Source organism: Amphibalanus amphitrite, unplaced genomic scaffold, assembly GCF_019059575.1.
Source record: "Amphibalanus amphitrite isolate SeventyFive unplaced genomic scaffold, NRLGWU_Aamphi_draft 000764F_arrow, whole genome shotgun sequence".
NCBI classification, from domain to species: Eukaryota; Metazoa; Arthropoda; class Thecostraca; order Balanomorpha; family Balanidae; genus Amphibalanus; species Amphibalanus amphitrite.
This window is the reverse complement of record NW_024882258.1, coordinates 308,126-332,302: the sequence shown is the minus strand read 5'-3', so window position 1 is coordinate 332,302 and position 24,177 is coordinate 308,126. Positions and strand designations below refer to the sequence as shown.

At 49.1% G+C, this 24,177-nt stretch overlaps 2 protein-coding genes across 3 annotated transcripts; both read left to right on the top strand.

Annotated features, from left to right (window-relative positions):
• The first annotated feature begins 20 nt into the window (after window positions 1-20).
• LOC122365810 (exosome complex component CSL4-like) lies at window positions 21-24,061 on the top strand. 2 transcript variants are annotated; one of them, XM_043337373.1, is made up of 7 exons: window positions 21-93; window positions 569-761; window positions 20,513-20,573; window positions 20,894-21,012; window positions 21,535-21,609; window positions 23,179-23,329; window positions 23,720-24,061. In XM_043337373.1, exons 3-7 carry the CDS (start codon window positions 20,519-20,521, stop codon window positions 23,968-23,970), a joined length of 651 nt encoding a protein of 216 aa, XP_043193308.1. In that variant the 5' UTR covers window positions 21-93; window positions 569-761; window positions 20,513-20,518; the 3' UTR covers window positions 23,971-24,061. The 2 variants fall into 2 exon arrangements, with proteins under 2 accessions (XP_043193308.1, XP_043193307.1); XM_043337372.1 differs by lacking the exon at window positions 21-93 and having other exon boundaries at window positions 489-761.
• On the top strand, window positions 16,049-17,908 carry LOC122365811 (pyruvate kinase-like). Its single transcript, XM_043337375.1, has one exon. The coding sequence runs from the start codon at window positions 16,161-16,163 to the stop codon at window positions 17,775-17,777; it is 1,617 nt and encodes a 538-aa protein (XP_043193310.1). The 5' UTR covers window positions 16,049-16,160; the 3' UTR covers window positions 17,778-17,908.
• Window positions 24,062-24,177: the final 116 nt, after the last annotated feature.

The following is a 24,177-nucleotide window of genomic DNA, read 5'->3' as shown; positions in this document are numbered from 1 at the left end:
ACGTAAAATCGATACGAAGCCGTGGGGCACAGCTTGGGCACAGCTGACTTGCAGCTGACGGCGGCAGCGATGGAAGTCAAAAGTGAAATTTGGGTAAGTGTGGCTACTGGCTGGAAGCAAAGACTGTTACGGAAGTAAATGCAAATGGTTCAGGTGTGAATATCGGCAAAATAATATAACAGAAGTGCAAGATTGAATGCAAAGCTCAAAGTCGAAAGTAAAATTTGTTGAATGCTTGAACACATGCGCGCGACATTTCCTGCGCATATGAGACAGACATTGTACCTACATAGTGACCAACATACCCCGCGTTCGATGTCTCTCGGACGGCGAAGATTCTACGCCGTCCAGCCAATCATGTTCCATAACCGCAGCCGAGCCCCCGCTGACCTTGGACGCGATTGGTCGGACGACGTAGAATCTTCGTCGTCCGGGAGACATCGAACGCGGGGATGGAGTTCTATAGCCTTGGCGGGGATAGCCTTGGCGGGGATAGTGACCATACCAAAAATACCTACCTATAATACGCCCTCTATATACGCTCTTATACGACCTTGGGTATTTGCAGATTGAGATATTTGGGTATTCTTGGGAACGTCAAGTATCAACATTCACAGATTGAAATAAGGGAAGTTGCTGAAGTTAAACTATCAACGACAAAAACGACTTGTAATCGGACGCCTGGGAAAAAAATAAAAAATCAAAGCTGCACGTCGTAAACTGTTGTAATTCCCAGGAAGGAAGCAAGGAACCCCAAACAGGTGAGTTGATTTCTTAATATTGTTAAGCAAATAGTAATACCTTTCTCAATTTAGCTGTTGCATGATACATGTATGTATGTACATTGTACGTTGTGCAATTGTTCCATGAACACATGGGTATTGGCTATTATGATTGAGACATGTATAAAACCAAACATCAGAATATTTAACATGTAGAAATAAAGGTAAAAGTATACATTGAGTCTGAGTGACTGTTAAAAGATAAAGTTTTCATATTCTTACATTATTTGACATCCTGAATCCAAAAATGATACTTATATGTCTTGGAAATTAAAGAAAAAACATAATCAAACCTGACCTAACCTTACCTATTTACCTGCAACCTACCAACCTACAACCTACAAACCTACAACCTAACCTAACCTAACCTACAAACCTACCAACCTAAAACCTGAAACCTACAAACCTACAACCTAACCTAACCTAAAACCTAAATTTTTTGCTGTTACATATTTGTATCAACAGAGTCACAATTGTCCACTCGGACCTAATATATAGGTACTAATACCGAAATAAAAAAGCATTTAACATATAGATGCATATAGATGAAAACAGAACATTTAACAAGTTATTCAACACATCCACATAATTCAGTCAGACCCACACACTCCAGTTCTGTTCTGGTAGAGGGTATTTGCATTTTGCGGAGCCTCATTTTTAGCTCTCGGCATCCCATAAATTATGCTTTTAAGATGTTTTTTGTCCAGCATGTGTTTGGTTAATCAAAAATAAATGAAAACTATCAACCAATGATTTCTCTCTTAGTAAAATTAGCTTTGTTAATTTTGTCATGCTCTCATGCTTGTTCTCATCGCTAGCTTTTTATTTGTTTCTCTTGGCTCCAATCACAGTGTGTTAATTGAATCAGAATGCATGTCTCCTATCCCCCTGACCTGACAAGTGAATGGAATCTGAAAACAGGGTGCCCGAGCCCGGAGCCCGAGGTCCAGACTGGAAAAAATACACGTTATGCCGAATATGTCCGGCGTAGTGGCGGGATTGCGCCGAAAATTTCAGCGCACGTCTGGCGTAACTTTGCATGCGCTGAATTTAACGCATGGCAGCGGCTGAATTTTTCGGCGCAGGGCGGCCGCATAATTTTTTGGCGAAAGACGATCATCAAATTTAGTTGGCACGCTGGTGAATCTAGCGGCAGATTCGCCCTGTGGGCGGCTCTGGGGAGGTTTCGGGACGAGACGTTCCGCCCCGGTCGTCGCGTGCTCGAACTGGCGAGCCACCCTGAGTTTACACTCAGCGGAGAAGCGGCCGCCCAGGGCGGTGTTTCACGGGACGCTGCTACCACGCTGCTATCAAATTGCGCGAGCTGACGTCACACTTGTGGTAGTGTTGGAGCAATGGGCCTGTTGATGTTTCCATGGAAACCCAATTTGACACGTGTAAAAGCAGCGTGCTACTATCACCGGTGAAACAGGGCCCAGGTGAGGCCTCAACCCTCGGCGTGGAGATATAGGTATGGAAGAGTGAAGACCTTGTTGAACATCGCCGAGCGTCGTCGAGTAATACTGCAGTGGGTTCCCAGTCCCACCCACTGCGGTATCGAGGGTAATGGGAGCCCGGACGACCTGGCGAGACAAGCGGCCGCCCTGCCCTCTAACGGCCGCTCGCTGACCAGGGCGGTTCATTGTGCAGCCCCGCATCAATGGCGCGACAACTGGTCCGAGCCACTATTCAAGCCGCTCCTTGGGAGCACGCCGCCGCTCCCTATCCCTGGAGAGGACCGAGAGGACGCCGTTTCGGTGCACCAGATGAGGTTGGGCCATTGGGGCCGCTCGCTCCAGTATCTGCACCGGATCGGCCGTCTTCACTCGGCGGCGTGCCAGCAGTGCCCAGACAAGGAGTGCCCCGCAGCGTTCTGCGCCGTGTGCCGAGAAGAGGCTGATGTGCCAGAGCACGTGCTGCCCCGCTGCCCGGCTCTCGCTGGCTCCCGCCAGCCTCGAACGCACCGCCGATTTTTGTGGCGCCGGAACTTCCGGCTCCCGCCTTGTTTCGTAGCACGACGCTACAGTGCACTAAGGGTATTGAGGCATTGGGTTTCCGTGGGAAAACGTATTTGACACTAATAGGCACCCAATTTTCGGCGCAAATCATGCAGAAATTTCAGCGCAAATTCGCCTGCGCTGAATTTCGGCGCAAAAGGGTAAAAAAGGAATTGCGTGAAAAGGCATATTGAAGGCCAGAATCTAACTCGTTTTTGTCTCAACCGTGCGAGGACCAGGGAATGATACAGGAAAACTCGAAGGGGATGGTCATGAATTAAATTCGTGGTGCCCCTACCTATACCCAGAATTAAAAACAACGGATTTCGGCCACTTCATTTTGGTGATGCCCTATTTCCATTTTTTGTATTGTTTTATTTATTTTTATTGCCCCGGGGCCCTGGCGGGCCTGTAGTGCCCCTGCTAGGCCGCTGGGGCCCCTGGGCCCTGATAGGACTGTGGTGCCATTGACAAGCCTGAAGTGTCCCCGACAGGCACGTGGTGCCCCTGACCGGCCCAAGGTGCCCCTGCGAGGCCAGTGGTGCCCCTGACAGGCCAGTGGTGCCCCTGACAGGCCTGTGGTGCCCCTGACAGGGCTGTGGTGCCCCTGGCAGGCCTGTGGTGCCTCTGACGGGCCCAAGGTGCCCCTGACAGGCCTGTGGTGCCCCTGCTAGGTCTTTGGTGCCCCTGACAGGCCTGTGGTGCCCCTGGAAGGACTGTGGTGCCTTTGGGCCCTGACAGGACTGTGGTGCCACTGACAAGCCTGAAGTGTCCCCGACAGGCACGTGGTGCCCCTGACGGGCCCAAGGTGCCCCTGCGAGGCCTGTGGTGCCCCTGCGAGGCCTGTGGTGCCCCTGCTAGGTCTTTGGTGCCCCTGGCAGGCCTGTAGTGCTCCTGGAAGGACGGTGGTGCCCCTGGGCCCTGACAAGCCTGATGTGCCCCTGACGGGCCCGTGGTGCCCTTGCTAGGCCTGTGGTGCCCCTGACAGACCTGTGGGGCCCCTGGTGTGCCTTTGGGACCCCTGCCGTGATGGTGCCCCACGGGAGGCCCGGGGGGGGGGCATGGCCCCCATGACCCCCCTGGATCCGCCACTGAGGAGCGAAACTCCCTTCGTCCCCCTCCCCGTGATGCCAACTTGCTTACCGGTCTCGGACGGTTCCAAATTTTACAGGCTGCTTAAGTACATTTAAAATTCACCTGAACTGAAGGCTTATTTGTGTACGATAGAACTGACCAGCTCATTAACATTCTTTTGTAGGTTTGTTTCTGTTTACATGGCTGTTTACAATTGCGAATGACTGCCGCAAATAGTGATTTTTAAAAGCATCCTTGGGTGTTGATTTGGGGGGACTTCCTCCTCAGATTCCTCGACTGGGGGGGGGGGACCCCGCTTTCGACGCCCATGCTCACAGGCTCTGACATAGGTACTATTGGGCGCAGAATCCGCGCTCATACCGGGACCCAGACGGGGCAGGCCTGGTGTGTCAGAGAGTGTACCGATTAGTGTGTTGCGGAACAGTATCCTTTGAGGGTCACGCGATGACATGGCCCGGGCTGTTTCTGTTCCGAGTGGGGAGAAAAGCCGGGGAAGGGGAGCCGTTTAGTATGCAGCCGCAGCCCGCGTGGAGTGTGTGCGGATAGACGTGAGCGCGATGGCACACCTCAGTGATTTTGACAAGGGAATGCTCGTCCTGCTTTTTGATGGAGGTCACTCTGTCGAGCAGGCGGCAGAGATTCTCGGTGTTGCTCTGACAACTGCCAGACGGTGGATACAATCATACACCGTTATGAGCAGGAAGGGGAAAGTGGTTTGGAAGCGCGTTATGACAAGTATGGAAGAAAACGAGAGACGACGGAAGCGGAAGACTGTCGTATGGTGGAGGTTCCTATTCTTATTTTATTATTTGTTGCTGTTGTCTCTGTATTTCTATATCAAGACGAGCGTGTAGCAGTAGATGATTAATCGGGCCAGCATGAAATAATCATATGTCGATTAAAACAGCATTGTTGGCCCGAGTTCACCAGACAGCAGCCGACTATATGGGATACTGTTCCGCATCACACTAATCGGTACACTTTCTGATACACCAGGCCTGCCCTGCTTCGGTCCCGGTAGGGTGAGACTAAATGCTTACTTCGAAATCTAAGCTGCGTTGCGGCATTGGCGGTTATGTGCGGCGTGTATGCCGCATGATTAGTAAGCGGCGACCACTAAATTAAAAACTCAATAGCTTTGACCTGTTTTCAATGGATAACACTGCATACCAAAAATGTCCATCGCTCTCGTCATAGGATATTTAGATTTGAATAAATAACTTATCTACGTCTACAATTGTTTTGAACCAAATTAATACTTTCAACTTGACCCTCGCCCGTATTGGTGTTTTTCCAGCCGCGAACGTATAAGGTATAACCCCTTGCCGTTTCGCTCCTGATCAAGCTAGAGCTTCCCGGAAAAAAAAAACGAGCGTGTTGCCCGTGACGAGAGGAAGCCGATGATACCCAATCTTAAGGTCCTAGGTCCAGGTCAGGTCAATGACCCAAAAGGCGGGAAAATTGGGACCTGTGAGAACGTCGTAGTGTGGCTGCTATGGGGTTTTTCGGGGTGTTGATCACGAATATCATGCTAGTTTTGATCACAGATGATGTCTTCATTCATTTAGGCCAGGTCGGGTTAGGTCAGGTCAGGTCAACCAGTAGAGGTCCTGCCGGGTATTTGTAGTAGGTGTCAACCGCCTCTGACAGCCTCGTAACATGTTACGAAGGCACCAAAACTACTTTGTAAACGTTCATGTGGTTGCTTAATTCGAATTCAGCTCGAAAAAACTGGCCTAGAAACATGTCAAACTCGAAAAAGTGAACCGAGGTTACCAAAGGTCAGTAACCTGACCTGACCTTCAGGTGACCTTGACACCCACCCTAATGCATGGGGGCAACATCATATCACATGTTTGAACGCTTGAAACCACGAAAAGACTGCAAACGCGCTGCTAATGCGAGCCGACATATTTACATACGCTGAATCGCGGTTCCGGCCAAACATGGTCTCGAAAAGTAGGTCACAGGTCAAAGGTTATTTGCGTCAGGGTCATGAAATTTTCAGGGTAGGTGTAAAATTGATCAACGCGAGGGTACTAAAAGTTACGTCGTGATCGGCCGCTTTTTACGCGAGTTATTTGCGAAAAACCGAGGGGAGTCCGTTCGACTCCCCCCCCCCCTAAAGGGCGAGGGTTAACTCACAGTCCGAACTCCGAACAAGTTCGGTCTTGTTTGTGAATTTGTCGGAGCATCACCTAAATCTAGTAGAGATGATGGAGGGAAACTAGGCTTTTAAGGAGGGAAGGGAGTCGGTGACGGTCAGGGGCACTACATACAAGCTGGTGACAGGGCTGACATACCATGTTTTGATAGCATGACTGAAACAGACTTTTTGGGTAGCCAGGAAATCGCATGTGAGAGCCTATTGAAATTCTTACATCGGCCTTTATATGCACCAGTCGTATACAGGTGCGGGATTTGGCATACGATTTCCAGACAATCGAAAGACTGTTTGGAGCCAACGAAGGAAGGAATGAGTGATTACTAAGTTGAAAGCATTAATTTGGTTCAAAATAATGATGCAGATAACTTAGTTATTTAAATCTAAATATCTTATGACGAGAGCGATTGGCATTTTTGGTATGCAGTGTTATTCATTGAAAACAGGTTGGAGCGTTTCAGTCTTTAATTTAGTGGTCGCCGCTTACTAATCATGCGGCATACACGCCGCACATAACCGCCAATGCCGCAACACAGCTTAGATTTCGAAGTAAGCATTTAGTCTCACCCGTCCCGGTATGGTCCCGGATTCTGCGCTCAATAGTACGTCGAATCGCCATCATGGTCTTAACCCATTTACGCCCTTCGTTGCGTTTTCGCAACACAAGCAAGTGTCGACGTGATCAAATCTTGAGAAGTGTATAATGGCGTCTCACCGATGAGACAAGTTTCAGTGCGTTTAGCATGGATCCGCGCATGATGCTACGGAGTTATAAGTCTGTGCTGCCGGTAACTTACCGTCCAGAGCTCCCAGAGGGAAGTCGAAGGTCCCGTCAGTGATGACGTCACGAAAACCAAAATAAGTAGATTAAGTGATTAATTATATCGTAATGAATAATGTGTGAACATATTCTGCAGAGTCCCTACAATAGCTAGAATATACATTTTATTAACAAATTATGCTGCAAATAGGGTTTGTGCCTATTTTCAAATATGACTACAGTCGTGTTGCGGTAACGCAACGTTGGGCACATCGGAAAGACAGGGGTGTTGCGAAAACGCAACGAGGGGCAAATTGGCAGGGCAGCGGAAGTATAGGAACATCAAATAGACTTCACTTGGGTTCTTTCCTTCTCTCCCCAATCTTCCTCCCTCTCTTCCACGCTCCCCCAACTCTCTCTCTCTCTCTCTCTCTCTCTCTCTCTCTCTCTCTCTCTCTCTCTCTCTCTCTCTCTCTCTCTCTCTCTCTCTCTCTCTCTCTCTCTCTCTCTCTCTCTCTCTCTCTCTCTCTCTCTCTCGTTTTGTAGTCGTGAGGGACGTGTAGGTATATGTATGTAGAGTGCAAGGTGCATTTGCACGTGAATGTTGCGACACGTTTCACATTAACTCACTTAAACAGCTATCAAACACTCATTTCTTTTTCTCGCAGATTATCGGGCTATTCGAGCAATGGGTTTTCGAGCATCTGAAAATCACATGGTAGGCATGGACATGGACATGGACATGGACATATCACATGGACCTGCATCAAACGGTCGGCGATGCTAACGGAGCTGAGAGATAGCGAGGTACTTTGAAAATTGGATCTACTTTGTAATAAATAATGGGGACGTAGTCTGGTATCAGACGACAGATAGGCATTGTCATTCTCTGGATGCAATCCGCTGGCACTTACGTTAGAAAAGATAACTCCCAGAAGCGGCAAATGTGGGATATGCCCCCTCGGGGGGGGGGGCAACAGACCCCTTCGGCAGGAGTGATGAGGGCGTCTGGAAAATAACAGTTTATTTTTAGAATTCATGGTTTGCACGGATTGATAAGGTGGTTGATGTGAAGCATTGCTTGTTTGTTTACTGAGGGTAGGCCTTTTGTCTAATCAGACCATTTTAGACCTAGAAGCATTATTGGAATTAGGGAAAACATTGGTCTGAGCGGGCATGGTGAATCGTCGAGGCTGAGCCCATCCATCCAGGCCACCAATGAACCAGCCCCCCCCTTCCCAAGCACTTTCTGTATCCGGCTACAGACCTGTGCTCCTATGGGAGCTGCTCGAATGCGATATACCTAGTTGCCCGTCCAGCTCGAAACAAAGGTTGAGGCATGGAGAAGGATTCTACTATCCTGAAGATGGAAAGGACGGATTGACGAAACACTTGGAAAGTGTGAACTGCGTCGAATCACCAGTCTGCCCTGGCATTGTCTCGAGAAAGAGGTTACAAGTGTGAAGGTCGCTGAGAGTGGGACAATGAAAATTTTGGATTAGGTGTAAAAGTGATAAAATGGGTCCTGGGAGACACTTTAAGCCGAGTTGTTATGACGCTCTACGCCTTTCGCAGGTAATTTGTGAAAGCCGGATAGGTTCATTTTTTGATAAGAGTGTGCACGACTACCCTGCATTTGAATTTGGCTTTACTCCTAGGATGGTGGTTAACAATGGTATTGCGGATAGGCGCTTAGGCGAGGCACTGGTTGACTCCCAATCCTCGGTTAAATTGTTTACAGTTTGGGGTTCTCATATGAGAGGGTAATGGGCTAATGGCTCTGTCTAACTTCCAAAAAGAAAGCAGCAGCCCAGGGTACGTGCCGACCACTAGGTACTTTAAATGGACAATTGTTGTTGATAATGACCGTTTGTTGCCATCTCCCCGTTCGCGAACCCTTAAGTTATGCTCCCTCATTGAGGCTCTTAGGCGGGTAATAAAGCATGAGGGATGTGGGTTCCGCATTCTCAAGCAATATTTTTCAACAGTTGGTGAAATATTATATGTCAAAATAAACTAGCATATACGGCGGTTTAGTGTACTTTATGTCCGTCTGATGTGCCCGTCGTTGCGTTTTCGCAACGCTGATGGCGCCCGGTGTGCCCTTCGTTGCGATTTCGCAACGCACGTTTTTTACGTTTTTCTCGAAAAACTTTTGCTGCCGGCAAAAATTATTTTCGATTCCATGCAAGGCCCTAGTAGAAGCGTAACATATCTTGATTTCATCGATTTTCATGATGGTCAATATTCCTGGGCATAAATGGGTTAAGATAATGAGGTCATAGGTAAAGAATCAAGTAATGGCTAATGTTTCCTTTAAATTGAGAGCAAATGAATATGACTCGATATTCCTACCTAAAGCTGATCTACCAGCAAATACATTTGAGTAAATACATACTGTTTGTGTGCTTGCTTATGGCTTGATGAACCCCAGGGTGCAGACGCCACCAGTAGGCCCGGGCAGCGCTTGTCGAACAGCTCTGCGGATCCGAAGGTTGGGACTTTAATTGTGAAAAACCGCCCGCCCGCCGTCAAACGCGAACACCGCAAAACGCACGCCCAAAACGCAAACGCAAACTTCGCAAAAAACAATCGCTCGCCCGCCGAAAAACGCAGAAAAAACGCAAACACGCCTCAAAAACGCCCGTCCGCCGCAAAACGCAAACAACGCAAACACCGCCGCCACGAAAACACCCGCATCGCCCGCCGCAAACGGCGAAACGCCGCAAAAAACGGCCACCCGCCGCAAACCGCAACAACGCAAATAACGCCCGGCCGCCGGCAACCGCAAAACCCCGCAAAAAACGGCCGCCCGCCGCAAACCACAAAAAACGCCGCAAAAAACGGCCGCCCGCCGCAAACCACAAAAAACGCCGCAAAAAACGGCCGCCCGCCGCAAACCGCAAAACGCCGCAAAAACGGCCGCCCGCCGCAAAACGCAAAACGCCGCAAAAAACGGCCGCCCACCGCAAACCGCCGCTAAAACGGCCGTCCGCCGCCAAACGCAAACACCGCAAAAACACCCGCATCGCCCGCCCGCCCGCCGCCAAACACAAAAACCGCAAAAAACGCAAACACCGCCGCAAAAAAAACGCCCGCAACGCCCGCACGCCCGCCGCCAATCGCAAAACGCCGCAAAAAACGGTCGCCCGCCGCTAAACGCAAACACCGCCAAAAACGCTGCGGCCGCCCGCCGTCAAACGCAAACACCGAAGAAACGCAAACACCGCCGCAAAAAACGCCCACCGTAGGCAAAACGCAAACACTGACGCAATAAGACAAATATGGCGCCCTGCGGCAAATGTGGTGCATTCATATCTGCCGTTTAAGCAGCCATTCCTTAATTACAGCGCATCCTAATCGTCCAATGTTCGACAAAGTTACGCACATTCTGCGCTTTGCGGCAAAAATGGCGCTTTGAGACAAACGTGGCGCACTGCAACAAACATGGCGCATTCGTTCATGTCGCTTAACAATTCATCCACCCACCAAATTCTAGCCCAATCGGACTTAAACTTACAAAGTTATGTACATTTGAATATTTCACTATAAAATATCTCCGCAACGGAGGTGCCCAGAATTGCACGTGTGCCACGTGACCACCGGTGGTGCAAGCAGGGCTTGTCCCCTTACCGATTGTTTCATTTCAGGCTTCCTGACTGGTGCTGTTTTCGTGCTATAAGGCCACAAGTCGGCAAACACACGATAATCTGGGAGGTACTTGACTCAAACACGTGGCCACGTGGCACGTGCCGGACCTGTGACAGCTTCACCGTTTACGCCACGTAATGACCCATCGACGTAGCCGTCAGCATGTAAAAGATGACCCCGGCCGGTGTCACCATCACTGAACAGTGGACGGCTTAACTTAAAAAACGGGAAAATTTAGGGAAATTTCACCGTTCGAATATATAATTTCCCTAGAATTTTAAAGTTTTCATTTTACAAAAAATCCGAGATAGCAGTTTTGTAGCCCCCTTCATTCTGTGTCTATACCCGTTTTCAGATCGACCCTATCATAAAAACTGACAACCTGACGGCTATTTCCCCCATTCCTTGCACTTCACAATGTTGGTGTATCTAAGCACAAAAATTAACCCCGTGCCACGGCACGTGCAATAGCACGTGCGCCACGTGACCACTAGTGCGACAAGCTGGACTCATCCGGTCACCGGCTGCACTGATTTGGTGTCGCTAGCTGAAGTCGTTTCCGCGCCATAGAACCCCGAGTAGGCCAATGTCGGATTTTCCACGAGGTTACCCCATCAAACACGTTTGCACGTGGCACGTGCTTTTCAATCGCCCCATATCTGACCCATACCATGTGGTAGCCGACACCCCGGGGCACAACATATTGGAACATTTTCAAAATCTAACGTGGAAATTTTTTGCAAAATCGATTTGAAAATAATTTTTCGAAATTGCCATAGGCTCAACCTGGGGTAACTGTCGGCGTCGATTACCCGAAATTTTGTCATTTATATTTTAAATAATTACCCCCAGAAGGTGAGGTGCCAGCCCAAGAACTGACCCTAAAAATGTGGACAAATATTACTGAACAGATTTTGCGCAAATCGCATTTTCAATTTTTCCCCATGTTAACCCTATGGGAAAATGCACGTGCCGATTACCCCAAAACGGGTTAATTATATTTCAAGCAACCGGTACCAGCCGGTAACTCCCCCATAGGGGACCAAACGCTGAAAATGGCAAGAAAATCTAACGAGCCGTTTTCGAGGGTATCAAGATGTCCTAAATCGCGGCAGAAACGCTAAACACCCCCCTAGAGAGGTAGCTCAGGTTGGGATTTTCAATAGAAAATCACAATTCTAAAGAATAGTGATTGTTCTTAATTGAAAAGTCCCAACCTTCGGATAGGCCCGGGCAGCGCTTGTCGAACAGCACTGCGGATCCGAAGGTTGGGACTTTAATTGTGAAAAACCGCCCGCCCGCCGCCAAACGCAAACACCGCAAAACGCGCAAAACGCACGCCCAAAACGCCAACGCAAACTTCGCGGAAAAAAATCACACGCCCGCCGAAAACCGCAGAAAAAAAACTAAAAAACGCCGCCAAAAAACGCCCGTCCGCCGCAAAACGCAAACACCGCAAAAACGCAAACACCGCCGCCGCAAAAAGAAACCGCATCGCCCGCCGCTAACCGCGAAACGCCGCAAAAAACGGCCGCCCGCCGCAAACCGCAACACCGCAAATAAAGGCCGGCCGCCGCCCACCGCAAACCGCAAAACGCCGCAAAAAACGGCCGCCCGCCGCCAAACGCAAACACCGCAAAAACACCCGCATCGCCCGCCCGCCCGCCGCCAAACACAAACACCGCAAAAAACGCAAATACCGCCGCAAAAAACGCCCGCATCGCACGCCCGCCCGCCGCCAACCGCAAACCGCCGCAAAAAACGGCCGCCCGCCGCGAAACGCAAACACCACAAAAAACGTAAAAACGGCCGCCCGCCGCCAAACGCAAACACAAAATACGCAAAAAACACCGCAAAAAAAACGCACGCCGTCCGCAAAACGCAAACCCTGACGCATTAATACAAATATGGCGCCTTGCGGCAAGTGTGGTGCATTTATATCTGCTGTTTAAGCAACCAACCCTCCATCAGCGCATCCTAATCGTCCCATGTTCGACAAAGTTACGCACCTTCTGCGCTTTGCGGCAAAAATGATGCTTTGAGACAAACGTGGCGCACTGCAACAAACTTGGCGCATTCGTTTCTGTCGCTTAACAATTCGTCCACCCACCAAATTCTAGTCCAATCGGACATAAACTGACAAAGTTATGTTTATTTGAATATTTCATAAAAAAATATCTCCGCAACGGAGGTGCCCGGATTTGCACGTGTGTCACGTGACCACCGGTGGTGTAAGCAGGACTTGTCCCCTCACTGATTGCACCATTTCAGGCTTCTTAACTGGTGCAGTTTACGTGCTATAAGGCCACAAATCGGCAAACACACGATAATCTGGGAGGTACTCGACTCAAACACGTGGCCACGTGGCACGTGCCGGACCTCTGATAGCTTCACCGTTCACGCCACGTGATGACCCATCGACGTGGCCATCAGCATGTAAAAGATGACCCCGGCCGGTGTCACCGTCTCTGAACAGTGAGCGGCTAAACTCGAAAAACGGGAAAATTTAGGGAAATTTCACCTTTCGAATATATAATTTCCCCAGAATTTTAAATTTTTCATTTTACAAAAATTTCGAGATAGCAGTTTTTTAGCCCCCTTCATTCTGTGCCTACACCCGTTTTCAGATCGACCCTAGCATAAAAACTGACGGCCTGACGGCTATTTCCCCCATTCCTTGCATTTCACAATGTTGGTGTATTTAAGAACAAAAATTGACCCCGTGCCACGGCACGTGCAATAGCACGTGCGCCACGTGACCACTAGTGCGACAAGCTGGACTCATCTGCTCACCGGCTGCGTTGATTTGGTGTCGCTAGGTGGAGTGGTTTCCACGCCATAGGACCCCCAGTTGGCCAATGTCGGATTTTCCCTTAGGTTACCCCATCAAACACGTTTGCACGTGGCACGTGCTTTTCAATCGCCCCATATCTGACCCATACCACGTGGTAGCCGACACCCTGGTGCACAACATATTGGAACTTTTTCAAAATCTAACGTGGAAATTTTTTGCAAAATCGATTTGAAAATAATTTTTCGAAATTGCCATAGGCTCAACATAGGGTAACTGTCGGCGTCGATTACCCGAAATTTTGTCATTTATATTTTAAATAATTACACCCAGAAGGTGAGGTGCCAGCCCAAGAACTGACCCTAAAAATGTAGACAAATATTACTGAACAGATTTTGCGCAAATCGCATTTTCAATTTTTCCCCATGTTAACCCTATGGGAAAATGCACGTGCCGATTACCCCAAAACGGGTTAATTATATTTCAAGCGACCGGTACCAGCCGGTAGCTCCCCAATACGGGACCAAACGCTGAAAATGGCAAGAAAATCTAACGAGCCGTTTTCGAGGGTATCAAGATGTCCTAAATCGCGGCAGAAACGCTAAACACCCCCCTAGAGAGGTAGCTCAGGTTGGGATTTTCAATAGAAAATCACAATTCTAAAGAATAGTGATTGTCTAATTGAAAAGTCCCAACCTTCGGATACCTACCAGCCGAGAACTGTATTCAGCGAGCGGGGCGGCGGTGGCCCGGGCGGGGGCGGCGTATTCGCCAATTGTGTTACACGAATCGGCCGACCAATAGCGTGCCTCTTGAGTGACGTCAGCGTGGCGTCATACGTTCGATCCTCGCCCTTGGTGGCGTCTATTGAAGCTAGGTTTTAAACTAACGACATTTAAGCATCCTGGATAATGTTGTCGCCGTGGCGAAGTGGTTATGGCATCTGACTGGTGTCTCAGAGGTAGGTGGTTCGAATCCACTCGGCGATTTAAATTTTCGTGTCATCTGTCATTGTGCGTTTTTTATACATTTGCAACGGCGTGCACCTAAGAAATCAGACGTAGGCATTCTTCTTATGAATATGTTGCATAAGATAAATATTTGCAGTCCAACCGATTGGTTCGGTTTCGGTATTTTCCAATGGTCTTTGTTTGTATTTGGTTTGGTATCGGTGTTCTGATTTTCTGTGATTGACATCACTAATGCTTAGTGCATACTATGCGAACGTAGCGAATGGAAAGACAAATGGTGCTGGGCGATGGCCATTGATCAATATTTCTCACTGCCAATGGGTGATAGCACGCAGCATATGACAGGGGCGGCGCTGACCTTTTGAAAGTAGGTGGGCCCTTGGCAAGGTAAAGTACCTAAAAGTAGCGAAAACTAAGATGACAAGTAAAAATCGCACGCTGGTTAGCAGGCTATTGGATAGTTTTTCGTGTAAGAATCACCATGCACAAAAAAGCTCGGCATAGCTGTTAGCGTAATCACGGGACGAGATACCAGTTTCCAGCAGTCAAAGTCAAGAGCGTCATCTATAGGAGCTATGCCCTAACTATAGCTTTTACATTTAAGCCGCCAGAGGGATACCTAAGTCCCCTTACTTGGAATCTAGTTAAAGTCAAAAAGATTTATATTAGACGTTTATGAAGATAACTTGGGACTGGTTGTTAAGTTGCATGCTCACGGCGGGCTGTCATCAATTTATCTCTATGCATGTCTTATCTGATCGATGAAATAATACAGGAATCCGTTGTCATTCGAGTGTGTTTCCTAATAGCTCTTCCGACTTTGACGAATATCGACAGTGCCGTAACAAAATTGGTAGTTCAGGTATAGACTGCAATTGCAGTTCTTTTGCAACTTATTCCTTAATCAGATGAATACTTGTCAGAGATTTATTGGGCGTACGATATTGGCGTGCGAACGAAGGGGCCAAAAATGCGTGTCTACGACCGACTTCTTTTGAGAAAAGAACCGCTAAGGCAAGAATCGACCTACCGACCGTTCGTTCACCACACCGAGACTCTAACCACTCGGCTACGACGACCCATACATATCCTTTACCCATATACAATTGCAAAAAAGTCTCAACTCAAATCTAGCCTCAATGCATGCATTGTGGCGGTGGATGGCTATGACGTCGCACTAAAGATGTCGCTAGTAGGTGGGCCGATTCGTGTAATACAATTGGCGAATACGCGCCCGGGCGGCCACAGCCCAGACTGCATTTGGTACCGGCTCCGGCTCAGCGGCGGCTCTATGCTCTAGAGCGGGGAGTGACCACAGCAGCCACCACGATACACATACGTAATGTAAATGTGGTATAGACCTCTGTAGTCTGCTCATTAATCTACACACTTATCTGTATCTATATCTTACTATCGCATCACCATTGTACAGAGGTGTAGGTAAACGTAAAATTTCGCTATGGAAGTTTTACGTTTCTTTGATGCCAATAGAAGATGTTTTGCGGTGTTGTTGCGGGCCACTTCCACTGACATGAGGGTAAAATGGGGTAAAAGCAGGTAAAAGTATATTTTTAAGATGTAACCTGTTCAGGAGGGCTATTCATGACGTTAGGCTTCTTGAGTCCCAAAGGAACACTTGTTTATACCGTCAAAACTAAACTTGTCATTTGATTCCGTTGACTCGCTGTTCGGCTATTATTTTGTGGGAGTCTTCCGACCGGAAATAAATACATGTTGTTTGGTCTTCAAATCTTATTTACGAGTAAAAGGTCATTAAAACTTAAAATTGAGCCCATGGCTCGTAAGTACCGTGAAATGTTTGGCGCGTGGCTAGTGCAACAATAATGCAACTGTTTTTTCTTCTAACTACCTGCGCAGTCTGATACTTTTGAAAATTATATGGTTTAAGGTTCGTCAAAATTCTGGTTTATTTGGTTTCGTTTTGATTTATGGCATTTGGCTGTTTTCCTTGTGGGGGCAACAAACAAAATTTTTACAAAATGGCCGAAGTTCTGAACGAGCAAGGAAATGCTGCCCGGGCGACTACGTTCCTCGAACATATGGCTGCATTAGACATTGACTCAGTCCCAGCATCACTGCGGATGTCAGGCATCGTGTGCACGATTGGCCCTGCCTCACGATCTGTAGAAACGTTGGTTCAGTTGATGGAGGCCGGCATGACAGTGGTGAGGTTGAATTTTTCGCACGGCACGCATGAATATCACAAAGAGACTGTGGATAATGTAAGAAAAGCGGCTGAAGTCTATGGTGAGAAAAGAGGATTTCCTTTCTCGCTTGGCATTGCATTGGACACGAAAGGTCCTGAGATTCGCACTGGTTTGATTGATGGAAGTGGAACTGGAGAGGCAGTATTAGTAACTGGTGAAAAAATCACGGTCACCACTGATAAAGCATTTGCGGAGAAGTGCAGCAAGGATACGCTATACGTCGACTACGACAACATTACAAAGGTTATCAAAGCCGGAAGCCGGATATTTGTGGACGATGGATTGATTTCTCTGCAAGCGGAGGAAGTTAGCGGTAACAAAATCAAATGTGTCATCGAGAACGGCGGAAAGGTTGGCTCTAAGAAAGGAGTCAACCTGCCAGGAACCCCCGTGGACCTGCCTGCGGTATCCGAGAAAGACAAAGGAGATCTTGAATTGGGATTGGATGTCGGAGTTGATTTTGTGTTCGCGTCATTCATTCGTGATGCCGAGGGTGTTCATACCATCCGGAAAATTCTCGGAGACAAAGGAAAACACATAATGATCATTCCCAAGCTGGAAAACCACCAAGGTATAAAGAACATGGACTCAATCATTGACGCCGCAGATGGCATCATGGTAGCCCGTGGAGACATGGGCATCGAAATTCCTCCGGAGAAGGTATTTATTGCACAAAAAGGTATGATTGCACGCTGTAATATCGCCGGCAAACCGGTGATTTGTGCCACTCAGATGTTGGACTCGATGATCGAAAAGCCCAGACCTACCCGAGCAGAGGTCTCTGATGTGGCCAACGCTGTCCTGGATGGCGCTGACTGTGTCATGCTCTCGGGAGAGAGTGCCAAGGGCCTCTACCCCGTGCAGTGCGTTTCCATCATGGCCAAGATATGCAAGGAGGCGGAGGCTGCAATTTGGCACAAGAGCACCTTCCTGGACCTGACATCGCAGATTAGCAAGGCGGACCACGCGCACTCGGTGGCCATCGCGTCTGTGGAGGCGTCGTTCAAGGTGAAGGCGTCGGCCATCATCGTGCTGACGACCAGCGGCCGGTCGGCGCACCTGCTCAGCCGGTACCGGCCGCACTGCCCCATCATCTGCGTGACCCGGCACGCCATGGTGGCGCGCCAGTGCCAGCTGTACCGCAGCATCTTCCCGCTGCTGCACACTGCCGCGCGCCAGAGCGACTGGCTCCAGGACGTCGAGCTGCGTGTCCAGTACGCCATGAAGTTCGGCAAGGACAGGGGCTTTGTTGCCAAGGGCGACCCGGTGCTCATTATCACCGGCTGGCAGTCGGGCGCAGGATACACCAATACCATGCGCATTGTCTACGCTCAGTAGCCAGCCGCCTTATGGGTTATTTGTCACCAACAATGTATCAGTTTGTACTAAAACAGTTTTCATTTGATTTATCCTCAGGCCCTCCTACATAATAAAATTGTTACCTACCCAATAAAATGTTTTGAATGAGGTATGCTTATGTGAAACGATGAATTGGAAATGTTTTTGGACAGCGTTGGAGGCAACATTTTCTTTTTCAACGTCGAATTCGGTTGAAAAGGGTGTAACGCCGATGACACAGCAACACCTCAATTCGGTGTCCATAGATAAGCCAAGTGAATGCGTGCTAAAAAAGTGGCTTCTTATTTAAATGGCTGTCCAATCCGGTCGGTTCATGTTATCTATAGTGAAATGTATGTCTTGTGTTTGATATCGGTGACCTTGGGCAGTAGCGGCGGAACACCCTCAATTAAGGGGGGGGGGGGGCACTGCCGACTTTTGGTCTCATTCCTTCCATGCAACGCCCATAGGGCTAATGTTAAAATACCAAATTAAAGGGGGGACACGGTGCCCCGTTGCCCTCCCCGTTCCGCCGCCTATGACCTTGGGTCTTTTTTCGACCTCTTTTATGCGTGAATGGGGGAGAAAGAAGGAACGACGCCTCTTTTACAAGAATTTATTCTAAACTCATCGTTCAATAAAACGTCAAAGTTAGAACGACAAATATTACGATATAATTGAGAATGTTCTACAATCTACGTTAAAAATATTCCAGGTCATTGACCTTGACTTTGACTTCTGTCCACGCCTTACCCTGTCGACTATCCCCGACATGATTCGATTGGTGGCCTCCGCAATCGGCCTGCTCGCCGGAGACCAATTCGGTCAGTTCGGTCTCGCTCAGTCGTGTGCGTAGATAATAGACTGCAGAATATGCATCAGTTTGTAGTTCTGTTGGTCTGTATTGTTTGTCGCTGACCGCACTTTCTTGCTTGTGACCTATCCCTGACGTCGCCATCCTGTTTTTCGTCGCTGTCCTATTTGTGGCCTGTCCCTGACGCGTCGCTGCCCTGTTTTTGTCGGTTCCTGACGACACTGTCCTGTTTGCGGTCTGTTCCTGACGACACTGTCCTGTTTGCGGTCTGTTCGTGACTATGTGTTCCTGTTTGCTGTCTGCTCGTGACTACACTGTCCTGTTATTGTCTGTTCGTGACTACACTGTCCTGTTTGCGGTCTGTTCCTGACGACACTGTCCTGTTTGCGGTCTGTTCCTGACGACACTGTCCTGTTTGCGGTCTGTTCGTGACTATGTGTTCCTGTTTGTTGTCTGCTCGTGACTACACTGTCCTGTTATTGTCTGTTCGTGACTACACTGTCCTGTTTTTGGTCTGTTCGTGACTACACTGTCCTGTTTGTGGTCTGTTCTTGACTACACTGTCCTGTTATTGTCTGTTCGTGACTACACTGTTCTGCTTGCGGTCCGTTCCTGACGACACTGTCCTGTTTGCGGTCTGTTCGTGACTACACTGTCCTGTTATTGTCTGTTCGTGACTACACTGTCATGTTTGCGGTCTGCTCATGACTGCACTGTCCTGTTATTGTCTGTTCGTGACTACACTGTCCTGTTTGCGGTCTGTTCGTGACTACACTGCCCTGTTTTTGTCGGTTCCTGACGACACTGTCCTGTTTGCGGTCTGTTCCTGACGACACTGTCCTGTTTGCGGTCTCTTCGTGACTACACTGTCCTGTTATTGTCTGTTCGTGACTACACTGTCCTGTTTGTGGTCTGTTCGTGACTACACTGTCCTGTTTGTGGTCTGTTCTTGACTACACCGTCCTGTTATTGTCTGTTCGTGACTACACTGCCCTGTTATTGTCTGTTCGTGACTACACTGTCCTGTTTGCGGTCTGTTCGTGACTACACTGTCCTGTTATTGTCTGTTCGTGACTACACTGTCATGTTTGCGGTCTGCTCATGACTGCACTGTCCTGTTATTGTCTGTTCGTGACTACACGGTCCTGTTTGCGGTCTGTTCGTGACTACACTGTCCTCTTATTGTCTGTTTGTGACTACACTGTCCTGTTTGCGGTCTGTTCGTGACTACACTGTCCTGTTATTGTCTGTTCGTGACTACACTGTCCTGTTTGCGGTCTGTTCGTGACGACACTGTCCTGTTTGCGGTCTCTTCGTGACTATGTGTTCCTGTTTGTTGTCTGCTCGTGACTACACTGTCCTGTTATTGTCTGTTCGTGACTACACTGTCCTGTTTGCGGTCTGCTCATGACTGCACTGTCCTGTTATTGTCTGTTCGTGACTACACTGTCCTGTTTGCGGTCTGTTCGTGACTACACTGTCCTGTTATTGTCTGTTCGTGACTACACTGTCTGTTTGCGGTCTGTTCGTGACGATACTGTCCTGTTTGCGGTCTCTTCGTGACTATGTGTTCCTGTTTGTTGTCTGCTCGTGACTACACTGTTTGCGGTCTGTTCGTGACTACACTGTCCTGTTATTGTCTGTTCGTGACTACACTGTCCTGTTTGCGGTCTGCTCGTGACTACACTATCCTGTTTGCGGTCTGTTCGTGACTACACTGTCCTGTTTGCGGTCTGTTCGTGACTACAGTGTCCTGTTATTGTCTGTTCGTGACACACTGTCCTGTTTGCGGTCCGTTTGTGACTATGCTTTTCTGTTTGGTGTCTGCTCGTGACTATGCTTTCCTGTTTCTTGTCTGTTCGTGGCTACACTGTTCTGTTTGTGGTCTCTTCGTGGTTACGCTGCTCCTGTTTATTGTCAGGTGACGATGTCGCAGGGCAGCTCAGCGGGCTCCCCCGGGGAGGCCATCTGCGTCGTGCCCGGTACGTGACTCTGCGTAACTCAGACTGACCGGGTAGCGGCCGACCTAACCCTACCGGCCCTTGATACGCTGTGTGAAACCTACCTAACGAACGAGGTAGCTCAACTTCCAGGGCTAGTGGGGCACTTTGAGCCCCGGTTATGTTAGGAGGACTGATTTATGGACCAGGGTTCACCCGAGATGTGTATAACTTAATGCACTTTGGCCGCGTGCCACCAAGAGTATCGTAAGCGCAATGCGTGCTGTAAGCCTCTGCAGCTGCCGCTCCTGCCTATGGTTGTCCCGGTGTGTTGCTGACTGCCGCTCTGGACCGATCCTCAGGCGACTGTTTGTGTGCCGCTGACGACAAACATGTCGCGGGCAAGGGCACAATCGAGCGGTCCGGCTACATCTACTCCTGTCTGGTGGGGCGTGTATACACACAACAGCAGGAGGACAAGGTAAGTGCGCGGCGCCGTTCCGTAATCAGAGCTCTGTTTCGACACTTTCGACCCTTGCGCTTTCGATCCGTGTTCGTCTCGGTCGTTCGATCCGTGATTTATTTGGACAAAATATTTTGGCCAGCGGTGAATAAAGTCAATGACCTACTGAATGTCTGGACACTTGACTTCTAAACCCCTAACTTAAAACCGTCACCTTGGAGCTCTAGCCCCTGACCCCTGCTCCTATACCCCTGACCTACACCCCTGCTTCCTGACCACTCCTGACCTGACCCCTACCTCTAATCTCAAATCCCTATCTCTGCCTTCTGACCCTTAACCCTGACCGCTGACCTATGTCGTCCGACCGCTACCCTGACTTCGGATCCCTGACCTATAACCGTGACCCTGGAGCTCCGGCCCCTGCTCTCTGACCCCCACTTCTAACCCTGTCCCTGACCCCCACTTCTAACTCTGTCCCTGACCCCCACTTCTAACCCCGTCCCTGACCCCAGACTTCTAACCCCTGCCCTGCGCCGTCAGACGGAGCTGGTGGAGGTGCGCACTGGCCAGGAGCAGAACATTGTGCCCACGGCGGGCAGCGTCGTCACCGCTAAGGTCAGTCGAGCGCTACGCTCGCCCTGTCAGGGACACCCGTGGTAATCTCACAGGGGCGGGAGCCCGCCCGGTGCCCAAGCCTCAGATAGTGTGGCCCGTCCACTCAGGGAGGCTAGGGAAAGATGCACTATTCTAGGCCGCAGGTCACGTCGTTAATGAGCCCGCCGTAATTTTGCTCATTCGGGTTCGTATTTGACCCCCCCCCCCTTATGAAGCTGGTCCGTAGGCCACTTATTTGAACCCGTCATAACTCTGGCCCATAGGTCACGTAACTATGTGAACCCGTCTTAACCCGGCAGGCGGTGGGCCTACCAGCCACCTTCCGCGCGGTGGGGGGGGGGGCACTTTTTTGTCCCCCCCCCTGTATCTCCGAAACTACTGGACGGATCCGGAAAATTCAAACGGCGTTCGATAGCCCTGTCAAATTTGTCGAGGGAAACCAAATTTCATTGACCTCGGGGTCACCGATGACGTCACAGGTCAGGTCAAAGATAAAATGTTTCACCGTTCACGGGGCTTCTAGGGAAAGCGCTATAACACCGAGTAAAACGCATTTTGTCGAAAATCAGCGATAAGGCGTCAGTTGTCTAGTACATATGCTGCTATTAGAGGTCACTGGTCATACCAGGTCAGGTCACAAAAGGTCACCAAGGGTCACCACATGAGCCCAACTTTACTAAGGTTATGCGATGCATGTTTTATGGCCAGTTTTTCATTTCCAATTCAATGGTGTTGGTTATAAGACCATCAGGTACGGTTTAGGTCACTTTCTGGTGGAGGTCAGGTCAAGGTCAGGTCAAAAAAGGTCAAATTTCAAAGTTGATATTTTTGCATAAAATGGGTATCGATTCGATGCAGCTCGTCACGGGGAGTCTAATGGTGGTCTTTGTTTTGCGCTACGAGGTCTAGAATTGCTAAAAATTGAGTTTGAAAATTTGACGTCATCAATTTTGAACAGTTTTTTCGCTATAACTTGACCAAAAAAAGAGGTATCGATCTCAACTTTGGTATGTAGATAGAAGGCGGTAGGGGCTATCACATATATTACGGTTTTTTCGAAATTCAAAAAACTTTTTGGATTTTTTGGCTATTATATTCAAAAAATCTTTTTTGATATTTGGGGGTCAAAATCCAAAAAATTCGAAAAACCGAAATAGCAGTTTTGTAGCCCTTTTAATTCCACACCTTTTATGTCTGAAATATTTTTCTGTATCTCTAAAGCTGTAGACCTGACAGCTCTTTCCGCGAAACCTTTTTTGGGACGAAAATGGCAAAAATGACGTCACTCTGACGTCATTAGCGGCCAACCTATCATAGCCTTTGGAAAAATTTTTGGTCACCATGTGCGCTAGCTGCTCCCGGGAGGGTACTGAATGTTTGGTGACGATTGGCGCAGCGGTTCTCGAGATATATCGAAAAAACTAAAGGGGGGGGGGGGCAAAAAATGCCCCCCCCCCCCACCGCCTGGAAGGTTAAGTCTGGCCGGGGCCCATAGGTCACTGATGTGAACCCGTCCCAATTCTGGTCCATAGGTTACGTATGTGAACCCGTCCCAATTCTGGCCCATAGGTCACGTATGTGAACCCGCGCTTCCTCCGCTGTGAGATACTCTGCATAGGCGAGACAGTGTTAAAACACAAGTTCCGTGGCATGTTGAAGAAAGAGGACGTTCGAGCCACCGAACGCGACAAGGTCAAGATGTACGAATGTTTCCGACCGGGTGAGTCCTTTGAAGGCAGCTTTGAGCTCATATAGACAGTTTTTATTTTAAATATTTTCTAGTGCATTTTAAAAATCAGCTGATACCTACTTTCGAACTGCATTAATGGAATAGATCCTGCAGCTGTTTATGGATATCGCCTGGCTCCTTTCTTCGTCTCGTTTCGGTTTGTTCCAGTTCGCAAATCTGCTGCATAATCTCAATGAGTCATTCCAAGGTACCGGAAGTCTCTCCTAGTTAGTTTAGAAATCTGTTCGTGTAGTTACCCACAGTAAGTTATTCTAGTGACCGAGATGTTATAGTTGCTTTTTCTACTTTTCCTATTCCACTCGTTGGTGTGATTATTTGCTCACGTCCCGGCTGGGTGCGCGGCGGTGAATGTGTGGACAGGCGACGTCATCCTGGCCAAGGTGGTGTCGCTGGGCGACGCGCTCTCGTACGTGCTCTCGACGGCGGAGAACGAGCTGGGCGTGGCGCTGGCGCACAGCGAGGCCGGCGCGCTCATGGTGCCGCTCAGCTGGGCGGAGATGCGCTGTCCGCTGACGCAGGCGCGCGAGCTGCGCAAGGTGGCCAAAATACCGCCCGAAGACGTGGCGTTTCGACTGGCGCGCTCGGCGGCTGCCGACCCCGCCGCCGGCTGAGCCCAGGCGCCACCGGCCCACTGTTGTATCGCCATCGCATTGTCTTGTCCATTGGTCGTCCATTAAGTTTCAATATAAGGGGAATAGCATTGCTGAATTGTTTGTTAAGACCTTCCCGACCTAGTTTTATGATTATTCGAGACGAAGAACCAGGTTATGAAGAGTACGTTCCGAGGCAGCTCCTCCGTGTGATACAGACAGCTCCTC

Coding starts and splice junctions, on each gene's coding strand:
- LOC122365811 (XM_043337375.1), top strand. CDS start 16,161: ATGGCATTTGGCTGTTTTCCTTGTGGGGGCAACAAACAAAATTTTTAC.
- LOC122365810 (XM_043337373.1), top strand. CDS start 20,519: ATGTCGCAGGGCAGCTCAGCGGGCTCCCCCGGGGAGGCCATCTGCGTC. Junction 20,574..20,893: donor GGCCATCTGCGTCGTGCCCG/GTACGTGACTCT, acceptor ACCGATCCTCAG/GCGACTGTTTGTGTGCCGCT. Junction 23,330..23,719: donor GTACGAATGTTTCCGACCGG/GTGAGTCCTTTG, acceptor ATGTGTGGACAG/GCGACGTCATCCTGGCCAAG.